Source organism: Arachis hypogaea, chromosome 2, assembly GCF_003086295.3.
Source record: "Arachis hypogaea cultivar Tifrunner chromosome 2, arahy.Tifrunner.gnm2.J5K5, whole genome shotgun sequence".
In the NCBI taxonomy this organism is placed as follows: Eukaryota; Viridiplantae; Streptophyta; class Magnoliopsida; order Fabales; family Fabaceae; genus Arachis; species Arachis hypogaea.
This window is the reverse complement of record NC_092037.1, coordinates 96613430-96634761: the sequence shown is the minus strand read 5'-3', so window position 1 is coordinate 96634761 and position 21332 is coordinate 96613430. Positions and strand designations below refer to the sequence as shown.

At 28.6% G+C, this 21332-nt stretch overlaps 2 protein-coding genes across 2 annotated transcripts; both read left to right on the top strand.

The window, feature by feature from the left end:
• The first annotated feature begins 1153 nt into the window (after positions 1–1153).
• On the top strand, positions 1154–4158 carry LOC112754211 (geraniol 8-hydroxylase). Its single transcript, XM_025801776.3, has 2 exons — positions 1154–2158; positions 3449–4158. The coding sequence occupies exons 1-2, from the start codon at positions 1271–1273 to the stop codon at positions 4058–4060; spliced, it is 1500 nt and encodes a 499-aa protein (XP_025657561.1). The 5' UTR covers positions 1154–1270; the 3' UTR covers positions 4061–4158.
• A 1469-nt stretch (positions 4159–5627) lies between these two features.
• Positions 5628–10757, top strand: LOC112754201 (geraniol 8-hydroxylase). Its single transcript, XM_025801769.3, has 2 exons — positions 5628–6559; positions 9897–10757. The coding sequence occupies exons 1-2, from the start codon at positions 5666–5668 to the stop codon at positions 10503–10505; spliced, it is 1503 nt and encodes a 500-aa protein (XP_025657554.1). The 5' UTR covers positions 5628–5665; the 3' UTR covers positions 10506–10757.
• The last annotated feature ends 10575 nt before the right edge of the window (positions 10758–21332 follow it).

Below are 21332 nucleotides of genomic sequence, written 5' to 3'. Positions count from 1 at the left end.
ATCAATTATTTATATATAATATATATTAAAATATAAAATATATATTAAAAATAAATTAAATAATATATATTTATATATAAATACATAATAATTTATATTTTATATATGTACGTTTAGTTTAGAAAAAATGAAATTAGGGTAGCCGCCTTACTTGCCGTCAATCTTATCTTGCACCATCATCGCTCGAAACACTTTGACATGAACCTCCGCTTTGTGAGGTATAGACTAAATGCAAAGCACCTTCATTAACCGAAAAATTATAACTACTTAATTAAAATTTCAACTAAATTTAAATTGACTTTTAAAAAGTTTCTGTTTAATCTATCTAACTCAATAATTACAAGAAGCACTATATTAGGGGTGCACAGATCCGGTCCGACTCGAAGATCCGACCCAATTCTGAACACTTTAGAGGCTAATTTGGTGTGGTTTCATTGGGTTTAGGATTGGGTAAGGGTCTCAAAAATAGACCTAGTTATTATTTCGGGTCAGGTCCGGGTCATAGTTCGGGTCACCCGAAGTCGGCCCGGTGGCCCAGTTATCATACAGAATTAACATTTTGTGTTATTAGTGATGGATCATGACTATTCTTATGTGGAATTTAAGTATTGTAAACCTTAATATTTTGTGTTATTAGTCATTATAAGACTATAAGTTAATGTTTTATGTTTAGAATGCATAAGACTTTAGACTAATGCATAATATTGTGTTATTTGTATTGATTTAAATATTTGGTATTATTAGACAATATTAGTATTGATTGTAGTTTTGCTTTAGTATTGATTGTGGTTATGCTTTAATTTTAAAGAAGGGTTGGTTCTTGTTATATTTTTCTAAGTGAATTTTACTATGTTAAATAATGGTTGGAGTCTTGGAAATTTAGATATTTTTACATGCTAGCTTACAAGAAGGTATCAACGGAATGTAATGTTAACGGTCCGGTTTTCACCCGGTTTTTACCCGGTATAATTGTGGCCCGAAAGTGTATTGGTTTCATCGAGTCTAGGGTCGGATTCGGGTCTAATAAATAGACCCAGTGTATATTTCGGGTCGGATCTGGGTCCCATCAAACCCGGCTTCACCCGGCACATGTGCACCCTTACACTATATTTAAAAGCAAAATTAAGAAAAGTCAGACACAACTACAGAACTTATCAATTGGATCTGATGACCCAAATTATGTTTTGTTTCTACTACATATATACATGTATAATACAGGGTAGGGAAATTATATTATTATTGAAGCCAATAACCATATACCCAAACCACCATGAACTACCTACTACTTCTTCTACTTGCTTTCTTAGCTTGTGCAAGCATTCATGTTCTAATAATCTTCATCTTAGGCACCAAAAAATCCAAATCCTCTAAGGATCCACCAGGGCCTAACCCTTTTCCAATCATAGGAAACATTTTAGAACTTGGTAACCAACCTCACCAATCACTTGCTAAGCTTTCTCAAAATTATGGACCCATAATGAGCCTAAATCTTGGTAGCATAAAAACTATAGTTATATCATCACCAAAATTAGCCAAAGAAATTCTCCATAAACATGACCTAATCCTCTCTAATAGAACAATCCCAGATACTATTAGAGCACTTGATCATCACATATTTTCAATGGTGTGGATGCCACCTACAAATCAATGGAGGATTCTTAGGAGAGCTTGTGCTAACAAAGTGTTCTCACCCCAACTTCTTGATTCTACACAAATTCTTCGTCAAAAAAAGGTGCAAGAATTGTTCGATTTTGTGAAGGAAAAAAGTGAAAAAGGCGAAGCTTTAGATATCGGTGAAGCTACTTTTATAACCGTGCTTAATTCTATATCAAACACTTTTTTTTCTATGGATTTGGGTTATTACAATAGTTCTAATAAGCCACAAGAGTTCAAGGACATATTTTTTGGTATTATGAAAGAAGCTGGAAGGCCTAATGTTGTGGATTTTTTCCCAATGCTTCGCATGCTTGATCCACAAGGTGCACGTGCAAGGATGAACAAATATTTTGGAAAGTTGATTGATTTTTTTGATGGTCTTGTTGAAGAAAGGTTAAGAAGGGAAAGGAAATTATCTAATGATGTGTTAGATTCTTTGTTGGAAGTCATGATGGAAGACAACTCACAAGTTACCCGCCCTCATTTATTGCATTTATTTTTGGTAAGTATCATAAATCTTAATCTCCTTTTCTTTTGTTGGTAAGATTAGAAAAATAATAAAAAATAGTCAATAATTCATATATATACAATTTATGTTGGATGATTGTTGATGGGATAACAGTATAACTCATTAACTCGTGTTTGCAACTGGGGCAGGTTTTGTTCAGGATAGGGGGTGAGGTCAGGATCTAGGTGTTTGTCCTGTTTGGTTTAGTGTCAATTTAGTTTGATGTTACATGTGTTACTGTTTAGTTTTTGTGTTTTTTTACTTTTTTTTTTGAAGTCCTGCCTCACGTTTCCTTGTTTGTGATTTAGTGAGAGTTATTATCATAAAAAAAATTAAATTATATTTTTATTTTTGAAATTTGACAAAAGTTTTATTTTGTTTTAATTGTATCCCAAAAATTTTCGATTTGCATCAAATATATCTCGACGGCTAAATTTTCAAAAAATTTAAGACAAATCTAACAGTAATGTAATAAAATTATGCTTGATTTGTTTGTATTAAGGAGTTGTTGTTATGAAATTGTTATTGAATCGGTCTTAAATTTTTAAAAAATTAGCCGTCAGAGATATATTTAATGCAAATCGAAAACTTTTGAGACAAAATTAAAATAAAATAAAATTTAAGAATATATTTAAAATTTTTGTCAAACTTCAAATAAAAAAATTTAATTTACTCAAAAAAAAATTATAAACTTAGAAGTGAGGAAAAAAAATATACAAAACTAACCTTACCTAATTTTAAGGTTTAGATTTATAATTAAAAAAAGTTAGTTTCCCAACATTATTCTATATAAAAAAATAAGAGCGAATTAAAGTGCAAAATTTTACTGCTCACAGATAATAACAGAGCAGGATCTATATATAATTATATTGGACAGAACGAAATTGTGTAGTACGAAAATCTGACTTTATATAGATAGCATTGTCACTCTTGTTGGATTTTTTTTTATTTTTTAAAGATGATTTTTTTATAGAAAATTTATTCCTCTGTTTTATGCGATTGAAAAGTTTTAACTAACCTAGATATTCCTCTCTGTTTTTTTACTTTTAGAAAGATTTTATATAATTAAATATCTAAGCAAGGATCGTGCATGGACCATGTAAAAACAATGAAACATGCATAGTTTAGTCAAGGGAAAAAAAAGAAGTAAACAACAAAACAATGCAAGGACCAAGAACATTGTAATCTAGCCTTTAAATTCACATAAATTTCTTAGTGTGTGTTAAAACTTAATTAGTAGAAATTTTTATCTTATTAATTTCATTTATTGGTATTATCTATTAGGATTTATTTGTGGCTGGAACAGACACAACATCAAGTACAATAGAATGGGCAATGTCAGAATTGTTATGCAACCCAGAAAAACTAGAAAAAGTTAGAAAAGAGCTTCAACAAGTGATTGGCAAAGATGAACAACAACAATTTGAAGAATCACATATCACAAAACTTCCTTACCTAAGAGCAGTGGTGAAGGAAACGTTTAGGTTGCACCCACCAATCCCACTTTTGGTGCCACATAAATCAGAAGACAGTGTTGAAATATGTGGTTTCATGGTACCTAAAGATGCACAAATTCTTGTTAATGTTTGGGCTATGGGAAGAGATTCAAGTATTTGGAGAAACCCAAATGAATTTTCACCTGAAAGATTCTTGGAAAATGATGTTGATTTTAAGGGCCAAGATTTTGAGTTAATTCCATTTGGTGCTGGAAGAAGAATTTGTCCTGGATTACCATTGGCTTCTAGAACCATCCATATTGTTTTAGCCTCTCTTCTATATAACTATGATTGGAAGCTTCCTAATGGAAAAAAGAAAGAGGACATTGACATGACTGAGACATATGGGATTACTCTACATAAGGCTCAACCTCTTCAAGTTATACCAATCCATGCATAATATATATTATATATGTATTAATATTAATAATATATGATGATGATGATGTATGCTTCACAAATTTAATCATGGGATATATATTAATAAGTTTGCACTCATTTTATCTTATTGTATATAGTAGTGGATTCATCATTTACGAAATTTCAGAAAAAGAAAATGTTTGGTGAAAATTATAAAAAAAATCCTTCCCAAAAAATTGTCAATGTCATGGTTGAACAGGTTGTGATTGTGCTTGGTGAGATTGTGGTTTGTGCAGTAAGAACAAGGAGAAGAGTGTGAGAGAGGATATTATATATTGATTCTATGAAATGAAAAGCATACATGTCTATCATATCTCTATATCCCTTATATACTACACTGATATAACAGCTTTTCCTAATTGGTCCTAACAGCTATAACTACTCTTAACCACATGCTATTCTTAGCCTTTATCCTTGATAATAGTTATATATCATATTGTTGTAAGTAGCTATTCTCTTAGACTATGTTTGCAAGGGAGATTGAGATTGAGATTGAGAGACAGATATTGAAAAATACAAACTAAAATATTGAAATTAAATTAAGTTTTTGTATTGTATTTGGTGTAATTATGTCTCAATATTATATTTGGTTTAAAATAAATATAGAGACGAAGGATAGATTTAAAATTTAAAAAGTTAAATGAGAGTATTTTTAAAAAAAATATTATTAAAATTTTAGTTTCTTTGTCCTTAGAAATTTTAGCCTTTCGAATCTCTATTTTTTCGAGATATTAAAATTATTAAAGGGATGAAATTTTAATTCTAGTCACTGATCACCAAATATAATATTCAGTCTCAGTTTTTTTGGTCTTAGTTCCAATTTCAGAAAACAAACATAATTTTAATTTATAATGAAAAATATATATTTTGAGTGCTTCTTTTAATTTTAAAAATACTAAATCGATTAATTGAGTTGGTGGTTATTACACTACTCTAGCTAGTATGATTATTAGTTAGTTCATCTAAGTTAATTGGGAATTGACTATCAAACTACGACCAATTCAGTTAAAAAATCTGTTAGTAACGAACTAATAAAAATATTGATAGAAAGAACTAATTGTTAGGTCGAATAATAAGTCCGATTCTTTAGTGGTTAACGGCACGTGAAGTTTATAGCTGAGGATTGTTAAATGGTTTGACTGATTTGACTAAATTTTCATCTAACGACTCTCAACTATTAACTTCACCTAAAGTCGACTATATCTGAGTTTCTACCTTTTTAACAATCAGGTTTCGTTTTCAAAACCTTGTTTAACTAGTTTACATGAATTACATGTGCACGTTACTTTCAGCAAGTACATGTACAATGAATTGGACAAGTAATAGTCATAAACAACATGATTTCTCTGGCAAATAATAAAGACAAATTAAAAGTTGTTGAATATCAGACAACGTTTTTTAAAAGGGAAAACAACTTTAAATATTTTATTTTAAAAAATGATGATTATCACCACAACAAAAATATATCTTGGATTTGGTTAGGATAACTGGATAAGTACTACTTACATATATGTTCCCACATCAAATATAAAGAAACTATATATTAACTCAAGATCATAAAGTTTTGAGGCCAATAATAATAAGCATGGAGTATCTTGAACTTCTTTTGCTTATTTCTTTTGTGTTAGCATGTATTCATCTTCTATTCTCCAACTTAGCAATGAAAACACCCAAAATTAAACTTCCACCAGGGCCTAAGCCTTTTCCTCTAATAGGAAACATTTTAGAACTTGGTACCCACCCTCATCTATCACTTTCTAGGCTTTCTCAAATTTATGGACCAATAATGACTCTTAAGCTTGGTAACATAACCACCATAGTTATTTCATCTCCACAATTAGCCAAAGAAGTGCTTCATAAACATGATAAAACCTTCTGTGACAGGCAAACCCCGGATACTCTTACGGCGATGGATCACCATAAAGTTTCGGTGATATGGTTGCCATTAAGAAAGAAGTGGAGGAATCTTAGGAGAATTTGCGCGGACAATTTGTTCTCAATTCAAAAGCTTGATTCTACGCAAGTTCTTCGGCAAAAGAAAGTCCAAGAACTTTTGGATTTTGTGAAAGAAAAAAGTGAAAAAGGCGAATCTTTAGATATGAGTAATGCGGCTTTTATAACCGTACTTAATTTCATATCAAACACTTTCTTCTCCATTGATTTGGCTCATTACGATTCCTTCAAGTCTCAAGAGTTCAAGGACATCGTTTGGGGGATTATGGAAGAAATTGGAAGGCCTAATGTTGTGGACTTCTTTCCAATGTTGAGGATGCTTGATCCACAAGGTACACGTGGAAGAATGAAAAGGTATTTCAAAAAGTTAATTAACTTTTTTGATGGGCTTGTAGAAGAAAGAGTGCAAAGGAGAGGTCTGGAAGGAGAATCAAATGGAAGAAAAGACTTGCTAGATTCCATGGTAGATCTCATGTTGGAAGATAATTCAGAATTGAGCCGATCTCAAGTGCTGCATTTATTAATGGTTAGTATCACGATTTACTTTACGAATCTCGCTAGAGAGTTAATAAAATATTTGTAGAATATGTACAATGGATTATTTATTTGGCTCAATATGAGTTAAAAAATAAACATCTAAAGTAAAATACTACCAATTTCTTAAATACAATATACTCATACTATCCAGAATAACCATCCAAGTATTAGGAATAATAAACATCTGATATTCTACTGAATCGAACATTCCTAAATCTCATTATACACATTGTACATATACTCCATTGGCTCTCTATACTTCTTCTTTACTAAAACAGTTTTATTCATTTTGACATTGAATAACATAAAATATGTGTTGATTATTCATATATAATTTATTATATATTAAGCAAAATATTTATTTTATTCAATAATAGACAATTAATAAATTGACACATATTTTACATATTATACATATAGTCAATTCTCATAAACAAAGAGAAAAAGTATTTAACAATAATGTTATATGTTCATATCTTGTATTATTTTGAGAAGATAATATACAGATTTATATATTATCAACAAAAATAATAAGGGTACTATATTTATGGTATTTATCACGATAATAAAATTTGAACTCAAAAATTTTGAATTCGAAGTATATATTACACAAGTTCCACACCGATTAAGGATAAAATTTCTACAAAAATTTATAAGTGTGAGACATTTTTTATTCAATGAGTTAGTATTTGGAATTGAGTTAAACTAACTTCATCTCAATTCTAATATAATATTAGAACTTATCAAATTTAATATTGTTAAATAACCTATATATTTACAAATATTTATATTTCACATAAATATAAAAAAATATAAGAAGACAATAAATTTAGTATAAAATATATACTTTAGGAATAAAATTAAAATTATAATCAATTAATAATTAATTTAATTAATTTCTAGTAATTTTAAATTTTAAATTTTTTAAAAATAAGAATTTGGTTATGGAAAAGTTACGTATTCCTCCATTTTACACGTGCGAAGAATGTGTTGTAGTTTCTTCCTTTTCGATAATCTCTTCCACTCTCTTCGCACTGATGCCGCGAAGATTACCACCGTCTGCTGCCCAAAACGCAACCCAACGCCGCCCAGCTATCCGAGAACGTCCGACGAAGACATTCCCTTCGCGCACATTGCGTCCATCGCGCAGCCCACCAACACGGCGGTCGTGCAGGCCCCGGCAGCCGATGGGTTTCACCATCTCAGCATTTTCATCCGCGACATACAGCGGGTGGGGATTGAAAATATTAAGAAGGCGAGTACTTTGTTTCATGGTGTTGCGGAGGTTTCTGGCTAACTTGGCTTTCTTGGATTTTGCTCCCTTTATGTCTTCAAGGTATATACATGAACGGACGAATTTAGATGCTGGATATGTTTAATTTACTATGTATGTAGATGGGTATTTTAATTTTTAATTGGATGGTTATTTTGTTTGATTCAATTTAAGTATATACAACTAACAAATGTTGGATGGTCATTTCACTAGGTAGTCGGATGATTATTTTAATAACTACGTGGATGGTTATTTGATGGCTGGTGAGAGAGCTTCTAACGCCGGAGAGGTGGGATGATTGATGAGGGTGGGGTAGCAGACGGTTTTGGGGAGGGGGGGGAAGAGGGTGTTTGGGTAAATTCCTTTGATAAATTAGGATTGGGATGGTTAATTTTTTGAAATAATTGTTTGGGTTTTTTTCCCCTTATATTAGGTCAAATTTAAAACCCATTATGCACATTGTTAAGATTTTTCATTGTCTCTCTAGCGGAGTTCTAAACATAAAACATTTCTCACTCTATGAGTTAACTTTCGAAGTTGAATTATCCTCACATCATTTCAATTCTATATTTGAGAAAATCTAGGGCAACACTTTTATTAAAATCTGGCCAATACTTAACTAGTAAAAAATAAGTGAATAATCTAACACCATTAGATGTAATCTTATACTATTAAAAATACTAAGAATAACTAATTAATGACTACAAATCACAAAATCTCCTCCCCGTAACTAACACTCCTCTCTACATTTTTTATTTTGACTTTGCAAAACGCATGAAAGTGGTGAGTTGTATTATCCACATGCAGCTAACTAAAGGTGCAATTTTAATAACTACGTGGATGGTTATTTGATGGCCGGTAGGGAAGCTTCTAACGTCAGAGAGGTGGGATAATTGATGAGAATGGGGTAGCAGACGGTTTGGGGGAGAGAGAGAGGGTGTTTGAGTAAATTCTTTTGGTAAATTATGATTGAAATGGTTAATTTTTTGAAATAACTGTTTGAATTTTTTTCCCTTATATTAGACCAAATTCAAAATCTATTGTGCATATTGTCAAGATTTTTCATTATCTCCCTAGCGGAGTTCTAAACATAAAACATTTCTCACTCTATGAGCTAACTTTCGAAGTTGAATTATCCTCACATCATTTCAATTCTATATTTGAGAAAGTTTAGGACAATACTTTTATTAAAATTTGGTCAATACTTAACCAACAAAAGAAAAGTAAGTAATCCAACACCATTAAATATAATTTCACACCATTAAAAATATTAATAATCATTAATAACTAATTAATGATTACAAATCACAAAACCTGCTACCGCTAATTAACACTCCTCTCTACATTTTTTATTTTGACTTTGCAAAACACATGAAAGTGGTGAGTTGTATATTATCCACATGCAGCTAACTAAAGGTGCAATTTTTTTGCCTTGACAAAAAAATTCTGTACTTTTTTAAGTTTATATATATATATATATATATATATATATATATATATATATATAACTAAAAAAGTAGAGACCAAATAAAATTTAATCTTTATTATATATAGCCATATAGGTATAGAATATACAGCTTTTGTCTCACAAGATTTACCTCGTACGTGATAAATCAAGGTGAATTTATTTGGAGCCTTATTACTTTTTTTTAATGGATAGTATTCACATAGAGAATAAATATGTACATAGAATATAGAGCATTGACATATTTGATAAAATTGATAGAACCCGTATATTATTTGATTATTCATTCTTACTTTCATTCTGCATTTTTTATACAATTATAAATTTATAATCTGTATGAGAGTAGGTATCTTTTTATAACAGTAATAAGGGATATTAATTTTCCACTATAATATATGGAATAATGGCTCTACATATGATGATGAAAACATGTTTTACATTTTCTTAAAATAACTTCTTCTTTCTCAATTGTCCAAAATTATAATACATATATTTTTATAGTAATTATACGTACAAATAAACTTACATTTATATACATAATAATCTGTTTTGTGATTTTACTAATGAATCTTATATTTGTTATACTAGGATTTATTTAATGCTGGAATAGACACAACAAGCAGTATGATAGAATGGACAATGGCAGAACTTGTACGTAATCCAAAAGAATTAAAAAAAGTAAGAGAAGAGCTTCATCAAGTTCCTGGAAAAGAACAACAAATTGAAGAATCACATATTTCAAAGCTTCCTTTTCTAAGAGCAGTTGTGAAAGAAACGTTTCGCTTGCACCCACCAGCTCCATTACTACTACCACACAAGTCACCACAAGAGGACATTGAACTATGTGGTTTCATGGTGCCTAAAAATGCACAAGTTTTGGTCAATGTATGGGGCATGGGAAGAGATTCAAGTATTTGGACAAACCCAAATGAATTCATGCCTCAAAGATTCTTGGAGAGTAATATTGATTTTAGAGGCAATGATTTTGAGTTGATTCCTTTTGGAGCTGGAAGAAGAATTTGCCCTGGATTGCCATTAGCTTTTAGAAGTGTTCATATTGTGTTAGCTTCTCTTCTATATGGATATGATTGGAAACTCCCAAATGAATTAGAGGCAAAGGATATTGATATGTCTGAAAAATTTGGGATTACCTTGCACAAAGCCCAACCTCTCCAAATTATTCCCATAAAATCATAATACTTAAGAAGATTAGGGTTTGATTAAGCTAAGTTAATAAATGCAAGAGAAAAAGTAAAAATAAGTGTTTTCTCAAGCAACACAACTAGAAGTAGTGGAAGAATGGTATGTATTGAAGTGAAAATAAAGTTATATACTTTTTGTATGTCTTGGAATGTAATAATATAATTATGTATACACATACTTTTACTCTAATTAGATGTTATTAACTTATTTGAATGTGATATATAGATAATTTTTTTAAGTATAAAAGTTAATTTTAATGTACTGATATTATAAAATGTAATTATTTTGATCGCTATGGTGTTATGTAATTAAATTTATGTATAAAATTACTTTACATATATTAAAATTAAATTTTTGCAATTTATGCATAAAAATTACTTTTTAATAAATATTAAAATATTTTTTAATAAACATTTTTAGATAGAAAGGCCAGGTACTTTTTATCTGATAAATGTTATGAAAAGTTTATAATTATTTAATATATTTAATTACAAATAATTAAAATTCAATTATAGTAAATGAAAATTAATAACTATATAAATATCTAAACAAAAATTAGGGAGTGGCTATTGATATTACTTCAATACATACATATATTATTTAAGTTTGATTTGTTAAAGTTTTTTGAAGGAGTGTTTGTACTTTTGTTTTGTGTTTAGTAAATAAAAAAGTTATATTTATATCTGTACTTGTATTTATGTTTGTGTTTACAACTTTTAAAAGTTATGGATATTTTTAAAAGCATTTAAGAAAGAGTTTTTTAAAGTTAGCTTGTGCTTATCAAAATAAAAAAATCTAATATAACCTTATACATTAATTAATATATAAATTTAATTCTTATATTAATATCTATTATAGTATTTTAAAATTTTAAAATTTTTTTATTAGATGCACTTATTATTGTTTGTGCTTATTAAAAACTATTTTTAATTTATTTTATTAAACATAGGTATTACAATTTTTGAAAAGTTAACTTTTAAAAATGAACTTTTATAAACTATTTTTAAAAAAAAAATTTACCAAATTAAGTTTTAAATTATCTAAGAACTTATTGAACCAACCAACTCTAACTAGACATGTCTAGCTTTTTATGTTGAGAAAAGAGTTCAGTAAAACAAAGGAAAAAAGAGGCTTGTTATTGATTACAAGCCATTCAATATTTTTTAGCAAGGCGATAAATTTTTTTTACCAAGAATTTCAGTTATTACACAAAGGTTAAGTGAGGCAAAAATATTCAGTAAGTTTGATCTAAAAGCTGAATTTTGACAATTGGACTCCATCCTGAATAAAGATACAAGACAGCCTTCTGTATTCTTGAAGCCCAATATCAGTGAACAATAATGTCATTTGGTCTCAAAGTGACTCTATCTCTCTTCCAAAAAACAATGATCAAGATCTTTAAGCCCATTTTATATGTCACACTAATTTACATTGATGACATCCTACTGTTCTAAAAAAATAATGAGATCCATAAGACACTTTTAGCCCAATTCACTCAAATCATAGAAGATCAGGGAATCATGCCGTCATCAAAAAAGAGTTTTATTGCCCGAACAAAAATTGAGTCTTTCGAGATGGTTTTTCAATATGGATTTTTTCAACCAGAAAATCATATTATATTGCTAAAGAATTGATCCACTTTCCTGATGAAAACATGACCGTCAAACATGTTCAATAATTCTTAGAAATTGTAAACTACATCAGAGATTTTATCTTAAATGTGATCAGATATACCAGCCAACTGTCAAAATTCTTGAAAAAAAAATTCACACCATGAAAACTTGAACAGACCACAGCTGTCAAAAATCTAAAAAAAATAACACAAAATTCTCCTCCTTTAAAGATTCCTAGCACAGAAAAAAGAATATTACAAACAGATGCTAGTGATGAATTTTGGAAAGCTGTGTTACTTGAAAAACACTGATGGGACAAAATATTACTGTGTGCATATTAGTGGATAGTTCAAAGAATCAGAAAAATACTACCATGCCACTTACAAAAAAATTCTTGCTGTCAAGTGCGGAATAGAAAAATTCAATTTTCACCTCAGTTCCTATCATTTTACTGTGAAAATGGATAACACCTCTTTTCCATCAATGCTGAAGATAAAGAAAAAGATTTTGCTAGACTCCCAGCTCTTATGATGAAAAGACTAGTTTTTCTGTTATAAATTTGAAGTAAAACACATAAAGAAATATCAAAATACTCTTGTTGATTTTCTTTCTAGACCTACCAAAGAATCAATCCCAAAATCAGTCCTTTACATCTGTACAATAAATACACACAAATCTTCTATACACCATTCTATTTTTTTACTGTCCGCTCCACAGAAATTCATACAAAAAAAATTAGCTCTTTTTCCCTTAAAGCAAGATTTCAGACAGAGTTTCAAATAGCCAGCCTAACCAGATAAACCCTATTTTGCTGGTTACACCAGCTTCTTGTTATAATCTAAATTCATCTAAACCCAATGTATTTTAGTATGGACACACCTTTCTGCATTATACCAATAATCTAAGAACCTATACCAGAAGAAATAATGTGGTACATCTAGGATCTATCTTCTATATATACATGTGTTATCATAGTCCCAATCTTTCTTAGATATCATATCTTGTATAATAGCACTCAGACACAATTCTATCTGATCCGATTATTCTCTATGTATGTTTGATGCATAGAAAGGAATGTTATACAACATGCTTGACCAACATTAACTGTGGGACAAACTTTTTCAGGCAAAATAAAAATTCTATTGTTTTATCATCCTACAGAGAAATTATTTTACTAACAAAAATAGTAGCCCGCACACCATGAACAGAATTAATATTATTGGATATTCTACTATATGGCTAACAGATAAAAAATCAGTCTTAAATGTCTTGGCCAAATATCGTTGTCAACTCTGACAACCTAAAATATATGGAAAAAGAGATATAATTAAAGGACTCTCATTCAAATTAGATGTTTCAATCACACTTCAAGAGTTTCAGTCTAGTTTTATAACCTCAGAAATAATTAATCAATTTGGACAATACTTTTTTTACACTCCAAAATCAAGACAATTTTTCTGATCAGCTTAGCACATCCAGACATCTCTCAACTTCAAGCATAAATCTTGATAAAGATCTGAATTTTGAAGATCTAAATGCTAGAGTATATGCCTTACCACCTAACCCAACCAGGATTGATGCAAGAATACTCAATGACACTTAAGACCCATATTCAGACTTATATGATCCATATATGCAAGATGTCCAAGATCCTAATGAAGAGAACACTGAAGAACTACTTACCTACTTACAGGACCCAAATATAAATTTTAGAGCTGTCAACTTAGCTTGTGATGATACATCATCTCCCACTATTATTAAGCACATTAAAATAAAGTGATCACTGTCACTTATCTTGCTAAGTCAGGAAGAGATAAGACTTATCCTTATCTTCCAGTTGGTATTGTATAATAGGCTTGATTAAATTTTGTAAAGATATAGTTATTGATCAGAGACCTCTATAAAAAGAGGGGCTCATCTCAGTTATAAGAGCATCGAACATTATAAAATATTCATCATTTTCTATCTCACAAAATGTTTTATTTAAATTTTTTTCTCTTTCTAAAAACTTAGTTAGAATTATTTTCTTTCTCTTTATCTAGTATTATTAAATATGCTCTGAATTTATGTTTTGTTTTAAAAAATTCTGCTCATCAGAATATGACATAAATAAAATTTACAGAAATTTTTTATAATAAAAAAAACTCGATCTTATAATCTCACATATTAAAGATCACCGCTGTGGGCATTGACAACGAAAGAAGGTTATGGTTATTTTTTCTTACTGAAGTTACTAATTGATGGGTGGAATCCAACACACAACCCTAATTAAGTATAAATAAAATGTGTGTATATAGAATACTTAATTACTAAATTGTATACTAATTAAATTGTACGTTCGAAAAGAAAAAAAAAAGAAAGAAAAAGAGTATATAGTTATTTTCCTTTAGAAAATGACATTGTCTTTGCTGATCGATTTGCCCAACTTTGCAAAATGATGAGATTCAAAATAGTAGATATCTTATCTATCGGGGAAAAAAAAAAGATATGGTCTATATTACATTGTCAAGTACCGCCCTAGGGGAAGAAATATATATAGATTATAGACACATGTATTTTGTTCTTTTCCATCGCCATGGTTGCATACAGCTGTTTCTGCACTCAGCCCTACAAATTTTACTGTAAAATAAGGTTGACAGTTTTCTAGATATGATTGTTAATTAAGCTATATATTCATTTATTTTGTCTTTCCTATCATTAGTTTAAATTTTAAAAAATATATATATTTTAATATATAATATCAAAATTTTAAGTTTAAAAAATTAATTTTTTATAAGTTTTAAAAGTAAAAAATAAAATAAAATAAACTTATATCAAAAATAAATAAATTTTAGACAAAATTTTATTTAAAAAATAGTATTAAAAACATAATAATTTATGTTTTTTTTTCTATCAATATAAATTTTAAAAAAATATCATTACACTGATTATAGAAAATAGAAATTAATTAGGTATATTATTTAAATTTTTATTAATGATTTTTTATGTTTATTATAAAATATTTTGCAGATAAAGATATATTTTTAAAAGATATATTGTTTGTAAAATCAACCTATAAATACTTTCTTAAATTTATATTTATTCTAATTAATATAAATTATTATTATTTAAATTTTAAAATAAAGATATATTATTTTCTTTCTTAATGAAAGTAAATTAGAACTAAAAAATTAACCTATTAATAATTTTTAATATTTAAAACACATACAGACACACATATAAATGCTTAATCTAAAAAATTATAATGCTATATGTTAATAAAATAAATTCATTTGGTTTTATAAATATACAATGTAAAATATTTTTGGATATATATATATATTTATTTATTGAATATTATTATAATATTTTACTATTTGTTATTTTTCCTTTATTTAATGGATAATTTTAATACTTATTTGATATTTTTATTTAAAATTTTGAATAATTAAATAATATTGATAATAATAATAATAATATAATTTTAATTTTTTTTAATATTAATAAGATTGATATGGCTAAATATTTTGTAACTTCACCATCATATAAACAAAAATGACAAATAAAAACTACAAAAAAGTAACTATATCCTATAGAGTAGTGCATTTAAGAAAATCATATTCTAGAAAAAGAAAGTTAAATTAAATGAAAAGGGTGTGACACTAGTTATGTTGGTAGGTATGAGTTATGACAACGATAACTACTGCCCAAAGGCGAGGGAGTGACTCCCATATTAAAACAATTCTTTTTATTTCCTTTGAAAAGTGAAGATTAAAACTAAAAAAGAATAATGCATACTTATCTTTTAAAAGCGCTCATAGCAAGAACTAAATACAATAATTTTTAGGCAAAACTTTATCATTTATATTTTTAGTGAAACAATGGAACATTATCAGTAAATATTATTATTTTTAATTAATATTTAATCAATAATAATTTATATTATATTATATATATTTTATATATATAAAAAGAAATTTATATTTATATTTATTAAAATTTTATATACATAAATTAATATAATTTTATATTTATATTTTTTAAAATTTGTACATATAAATTAATAAAATTTATTTATTAAATATAGTTTAATATTTATATTGACTAAATAATAATTAAAAATATTAAAAATTACTGACTTTAAAATTTTTTTTAGTATTAATGAATAATGAATAATAAAATAAATTGAAAAATAAAAAAATCAAATCTATGCTTAATATGGTCAATTAAGTTTAATCATTGAGATGATGATATATAGATATATAACCTTTGAATATATAAGAGAAGAAACGGTTGCATATCTAAATAATAACCATGTATTATATTGCTCTTCTTCTTCTAGTGTCATTTGTATGGGTAATAATTCATGTCCTAATATCAAATATAGGAATTAAAATACCAAATAAATTAAATATCCTAAAGTTCCAGCAGGGCCTAGGCTCTTTCCTATCATAGGAAACATCCTAGAACTTATTTGCAATTAACCTCACCAAACACTTGCCAAGCTTTCTTAAATTTATGGACCCATAACATGTTTAACGCTTGGCAACATAACCACCGTAATAATATGATTGTTCAAATTCAGACCGATCTAAATTAAATTGTTTATTTAATTTAATTTAAATTAAAAATTGATTAAAATTGTACTAATTTAGATTTGATTGAATTCTATTTTTTATAAATTATTGAATCAAATTTTAAATTTATTTTTCATAATCAATTTAATACAATTTAAACTGCACAATGTGCTATGATATTATTATTTTATTATTATATTTACGATATTATACTTATAATATGTTTAATTTGTTATACATTTTTATATTATTTATATATTATTATTATTTAATAAATATTTTATGTTTAAAATATTATTTATTTTAACTAACTTATAATTTTATTTATATTATTATATTATCGTTAGTTTTTTGAGATATTATTGAGACTTATTATATTATTATTGATTATTTAAAATTTGATGTTGAGTCTTGTCATATGTATTTGATTTTTTTAATTTATAAAATTACAGATCTAATCCAATTCAAACCACTTGAAATTGAATCAGATTGGATCAAATTTTTTTTAAAAGATCATCCAATTCAAACCGCACTACAAATAAAATTAATGTTCGAATCGAATAAATTTTTGACTCAAAATTGATCCAAATCACACTACAAACACTAATTTAACAAATGCTATAAATCAATTTGTTAAAAACCATCGCTATCTGGTTCTAAAATGGTCGCTATTTGTTAGAACTGGTGCAGTGCATCTCCACAACGTTAATGTGTGAGTTACGGATTACAGATTAATATGAATCACAAAAGTCACATCTAGAATCTAAATTAAATAAATTAAAATTTTTATAATTAGATAGAAGTTAGCGTAAAATTTCAGGAACTAATATGAATTTTAATTCTAAAAAAATATCAAAAACAATACTACATAACTAATAACAAAAATTATCATTTTAACTAATATTATTTGACAATAAAAATATTTTGTACTAAATTTTAAATTTTAAATTTTAAATAATAATGCTATAAAAATAAAAATTTGACCTAAAATATTAACTAATATTAATAAAAAATATTAGTTTTTAATATTTAAAAAATAAAGTTAATTTTCCAACAAGATTATTTAAAATCCTTGATTATTACTATATAGTATGAAAGTTAGTTACTTAATTGGGAGTAGATTGTCTTGCTTTTATTTCCTCTGTATAAAGCCATAAATATCATTGCAAGCACTGTTCCTCATGCATGAAGTAGTTAATCAATGAGGCCGAAATGAAGAATCACCATGTGGTAATAATGCACTGCTAGCAACAGCCAATGTCAGAGCCACCATTCATCAGGACAAATATTAATAATTAATATAGTAATTATTAGTTACTGAAATAATGAATCACATATTTCGGTAGACTTTTAATTTTCATCAATAATAATGGATATATCATAGATAAGCCCATTTTTATTATAAAAAAAATATTTACTATAACAAATTGATTTAGCATTAAGGATAATCAGATAAATATTATTAATCATGAATATATAATTTTGCAAATGTCAATAAAATACTACTAATTTTTTTAATATATTATATCTAGAAGTAGTGTATCAAACCACTACAAAGGAAGTAGAAAATAGTGGCGGTTATTGTAGTGATTTGCGACGGTTTTAAGCTGTCGCGAAACTAGATTCTAGCGGTTCGTTAAGCGTCGCCTATTAGGAGATGGTTATATGATTTTGCAGCAGTTCTCAGGAACCGCTGGCACAACCGCCACAAAACCTAGCAATTTGCGTCACAATGTCTAACGGTGGTTTTAAATCGCCGCGATGTGGACAACAGTGATCCACACGAAATGTTCGGCGGTTTAAAACCGCCGCTGTTTAATGGCCACGATTTTGTTTAAATTTAATTACCGGCGATTTGAAAACGTTGCTGTTTAATGGCTAATGTTTTTTGAAATGTAACTGGCGGTTTAAAACCGCCGCTATCTCCCAACCTGAATTTTCAAATTTCTAACGGCTAGTTCGTAACCGCTACTATTTTTCGGTTGAATGGCCGCAAAAATACTGTACTGTACACTGGTAAACCACTCTGTTTTTTATTTTAATGTACATTTTTTTCATTTTTTTAGTCCTTCTTAATATTAGTAAGTTAAATTATTTTATATCCCAAAAAATAAATTGCAAGGTAAACGACAATAACAAAACCATTAATTTAATTAATATAATTATTCAAATATCAACAAATTGTACTCCTTACTAAGAGTTGCATAATCTAGAACATAAAAGTCTATAACTGAAAGAAGAAAATGTTCCATAATCCTAAGATCTACTTTCTATTCTGTCCCTCCAATGCACTCATCCATGCAGCGACGTCTGATGGCAGCTTCCTACCTTGCCCTTGAAGTAGACATATCAAAGCACTTTCCATTGCCTGCATCCTGACCTTCCCAGCTGCTACTTCATCCTCCACTGCCTGTCTTTTGGTCTTCTCGACTGCTACTTCATCCTCCACTACCTGTCTTTTGGTCTTCTCGGCTGCTACTTCATCATCCACTGCCTTCCTTTTCAATTTCTCTGCTGCCAACTTTGCTTGTAGTTCAAGTAGCACCCTTTGAGTTTCTTCCCTTTCAAAATTATTGATCGACTGATGGGAATTCATACCGAAGACTTGACTAGAAGTCAGCCCCAACCCCATGCCACGCATCCTATCCGGGTGCTCCTTTCCGAGAGCTTGAGCAAGCGAATCATTCTGAGACAACAGTCTAGAGGATTCATCACGTTACTCGATAGCCTCAATTCTTTCCTAGCAATTATAAGCATTTATTAGCAAGTCGCTAACCGCACAAACTTCCAATAAAATTTTAAAAACTAAAACATAGGAGACACTACTTCACGATTCTCAACACATTACTTACTCCAATAGCGCGAGCTGCATCATGGATTTATGTCCTATTAGATCTTTTGTGCGTTAAGAGATACAATTCTCCTCTACCAACTCTCCTTCCTTGTCGTTCCGACTGTACCAATAACCATGACAAAGTATTAAGTATAAGAACAGATAATTCAAAAACATTCCCAAAATTGGATTATCTCTTCTTCTCCGTGCCTAGCCAAGCTTTTCGATCCGTCGGTGTAGGTGTAAAGCTGCTTTGATCGATTCTCAGCATTTTTCTTACAAATCGCCTGTCATGCCAACAAATTAAGAGTTACTGGACACTAGTTCTGACTAACGCAATGTGACATAAATGGACTTTTTCTATTATGAAACAAAACTATATGACCTGTGTCTCGTCGGTATGGCGATAATTGAAAAACCATCTCCAATGGTCCTCAGTATTTCCATCTGAACGGTTTTCAATATTTTCTTCAAGTGAAAGTTCTTTGTCATAGAAGCGATGGTATAATCTGTTCTTCGTTTCCTTCCAAGCTCTTCCTAGCATTTTGAATATTATACGCTTTATAATTCCTCTACTATCTTCTTTAAAATGGAACATTTCCTGCAACATTAAAATTAAGCTGTGAGTAGTGTTCAAAGTATAAGTTTGGAATGGTACGAAGAAATAAAAATAACATTTTACCTTTACTATTTCATTATAGACCTTGTCCCTAGTGCGAACCTTTCTCCGGTCCTTCTCGCAGATTAAAAATTTGGTGTAGTCAAATCTTAGCAGTCTCATAACGCCGCTTAGTAGACTTGCTTCATCTTCAACTAATTGCAGTGCACTGTTAAATCTGAGCAATTCACCTAAATTACCAATCATTACATATATTATTATATAGGAGCAATATTACGTGGATAACAATTTTTTTTTATTTTTATTAATACTTAACTAATATTTTATATTTTAAATTTTAATAATATATAAATAAAATGTTAACTAAAAATATTATCCAATATCGATAAAAAATTATTTTCATAACATTTTTCATTATATATAACGACATCATCATCACTAGTTATATATGACCCCATAAAAATCTTTTAAGTAAGGACAATTTATTTTATCACAATATATCTAGAGAGTAGGGCCTCACTTTTTAAAACATAAAGTGAACAATAAAATACAAAATTTTCTCCTACGCATACATGCATGATTTTTCTCCATCCTCGGATACGATCTGTTCACATCATCGTGACTTACGCCAAAGTTTTCATATTTTATTCGGGAATAAATTTTTTGTGAATACTACGTATTGATAAGGATCGGATAAGGATAGAGATAATGTGTGTATGCGTATACCGTGTATATATATATATATATATAAAAGAAAGAGCAATGCTAGCGGCTAGCAATTTTTGTGATTGTTAGCCATCAACTAGTCATTAATGATGATTTAATGGTGTGAGATTGGTGTAAGATTTTATCTAATGGCTCACATTTTTCTGCTGGTTATATGCGGACCAAAATTCAATAAAACTGCTGGTCCTCTAGACTTTTCTTATAAGAAAAGTATGAGAAGCCAATGGAATATTTATATAATGTGTATAATAGATTATTTATTTGGTCTAATATGAATTAAAAAACGAATATTCAAAATAAAATATTACTAATTTCTCAAACACAATACACTCATTCTATCTAAAATAACCATTCGAGTACCAATGATAATAAACATCTGATATTCTACTAAATCGAACATCCTTATATACTTCCATTATATACATTGTATAAATATTCCATTGATTCTCTATACTTCCTCTATATATATATGTT

Bases quoted from the DNA above. Each gene is read 5' to 3' on its own strand.
- LOC112754211 (XM_025801776.3), top strand. From the start codon at position 1,271: ATGAACTACCTACTACTTCTTCTACTTGCTTTCTTAGCTTGTGCAAGC. The intron at 2,159-3,448 runs GTAAGTATCATA...ATTATCTATTAG, and splicing joins ATTTATTGCATTTATTTTTG to GATTTATTTGTGGCTGGAAC.
- LOC112754201 (XM_025801769.3), top strand. From the start codon at position 5,666: ATGGAGTATCTTGAACTTCTTTTGCTTATTTCTTTTGTGTTAGCATGT. The intron at 6,560-9,896 runs GTTAGTATCACG...TTGTTATACTAG, and splicing joins AAGTGCTGCATTTATTAATG to GATTTATTTAATGCTGGAAT.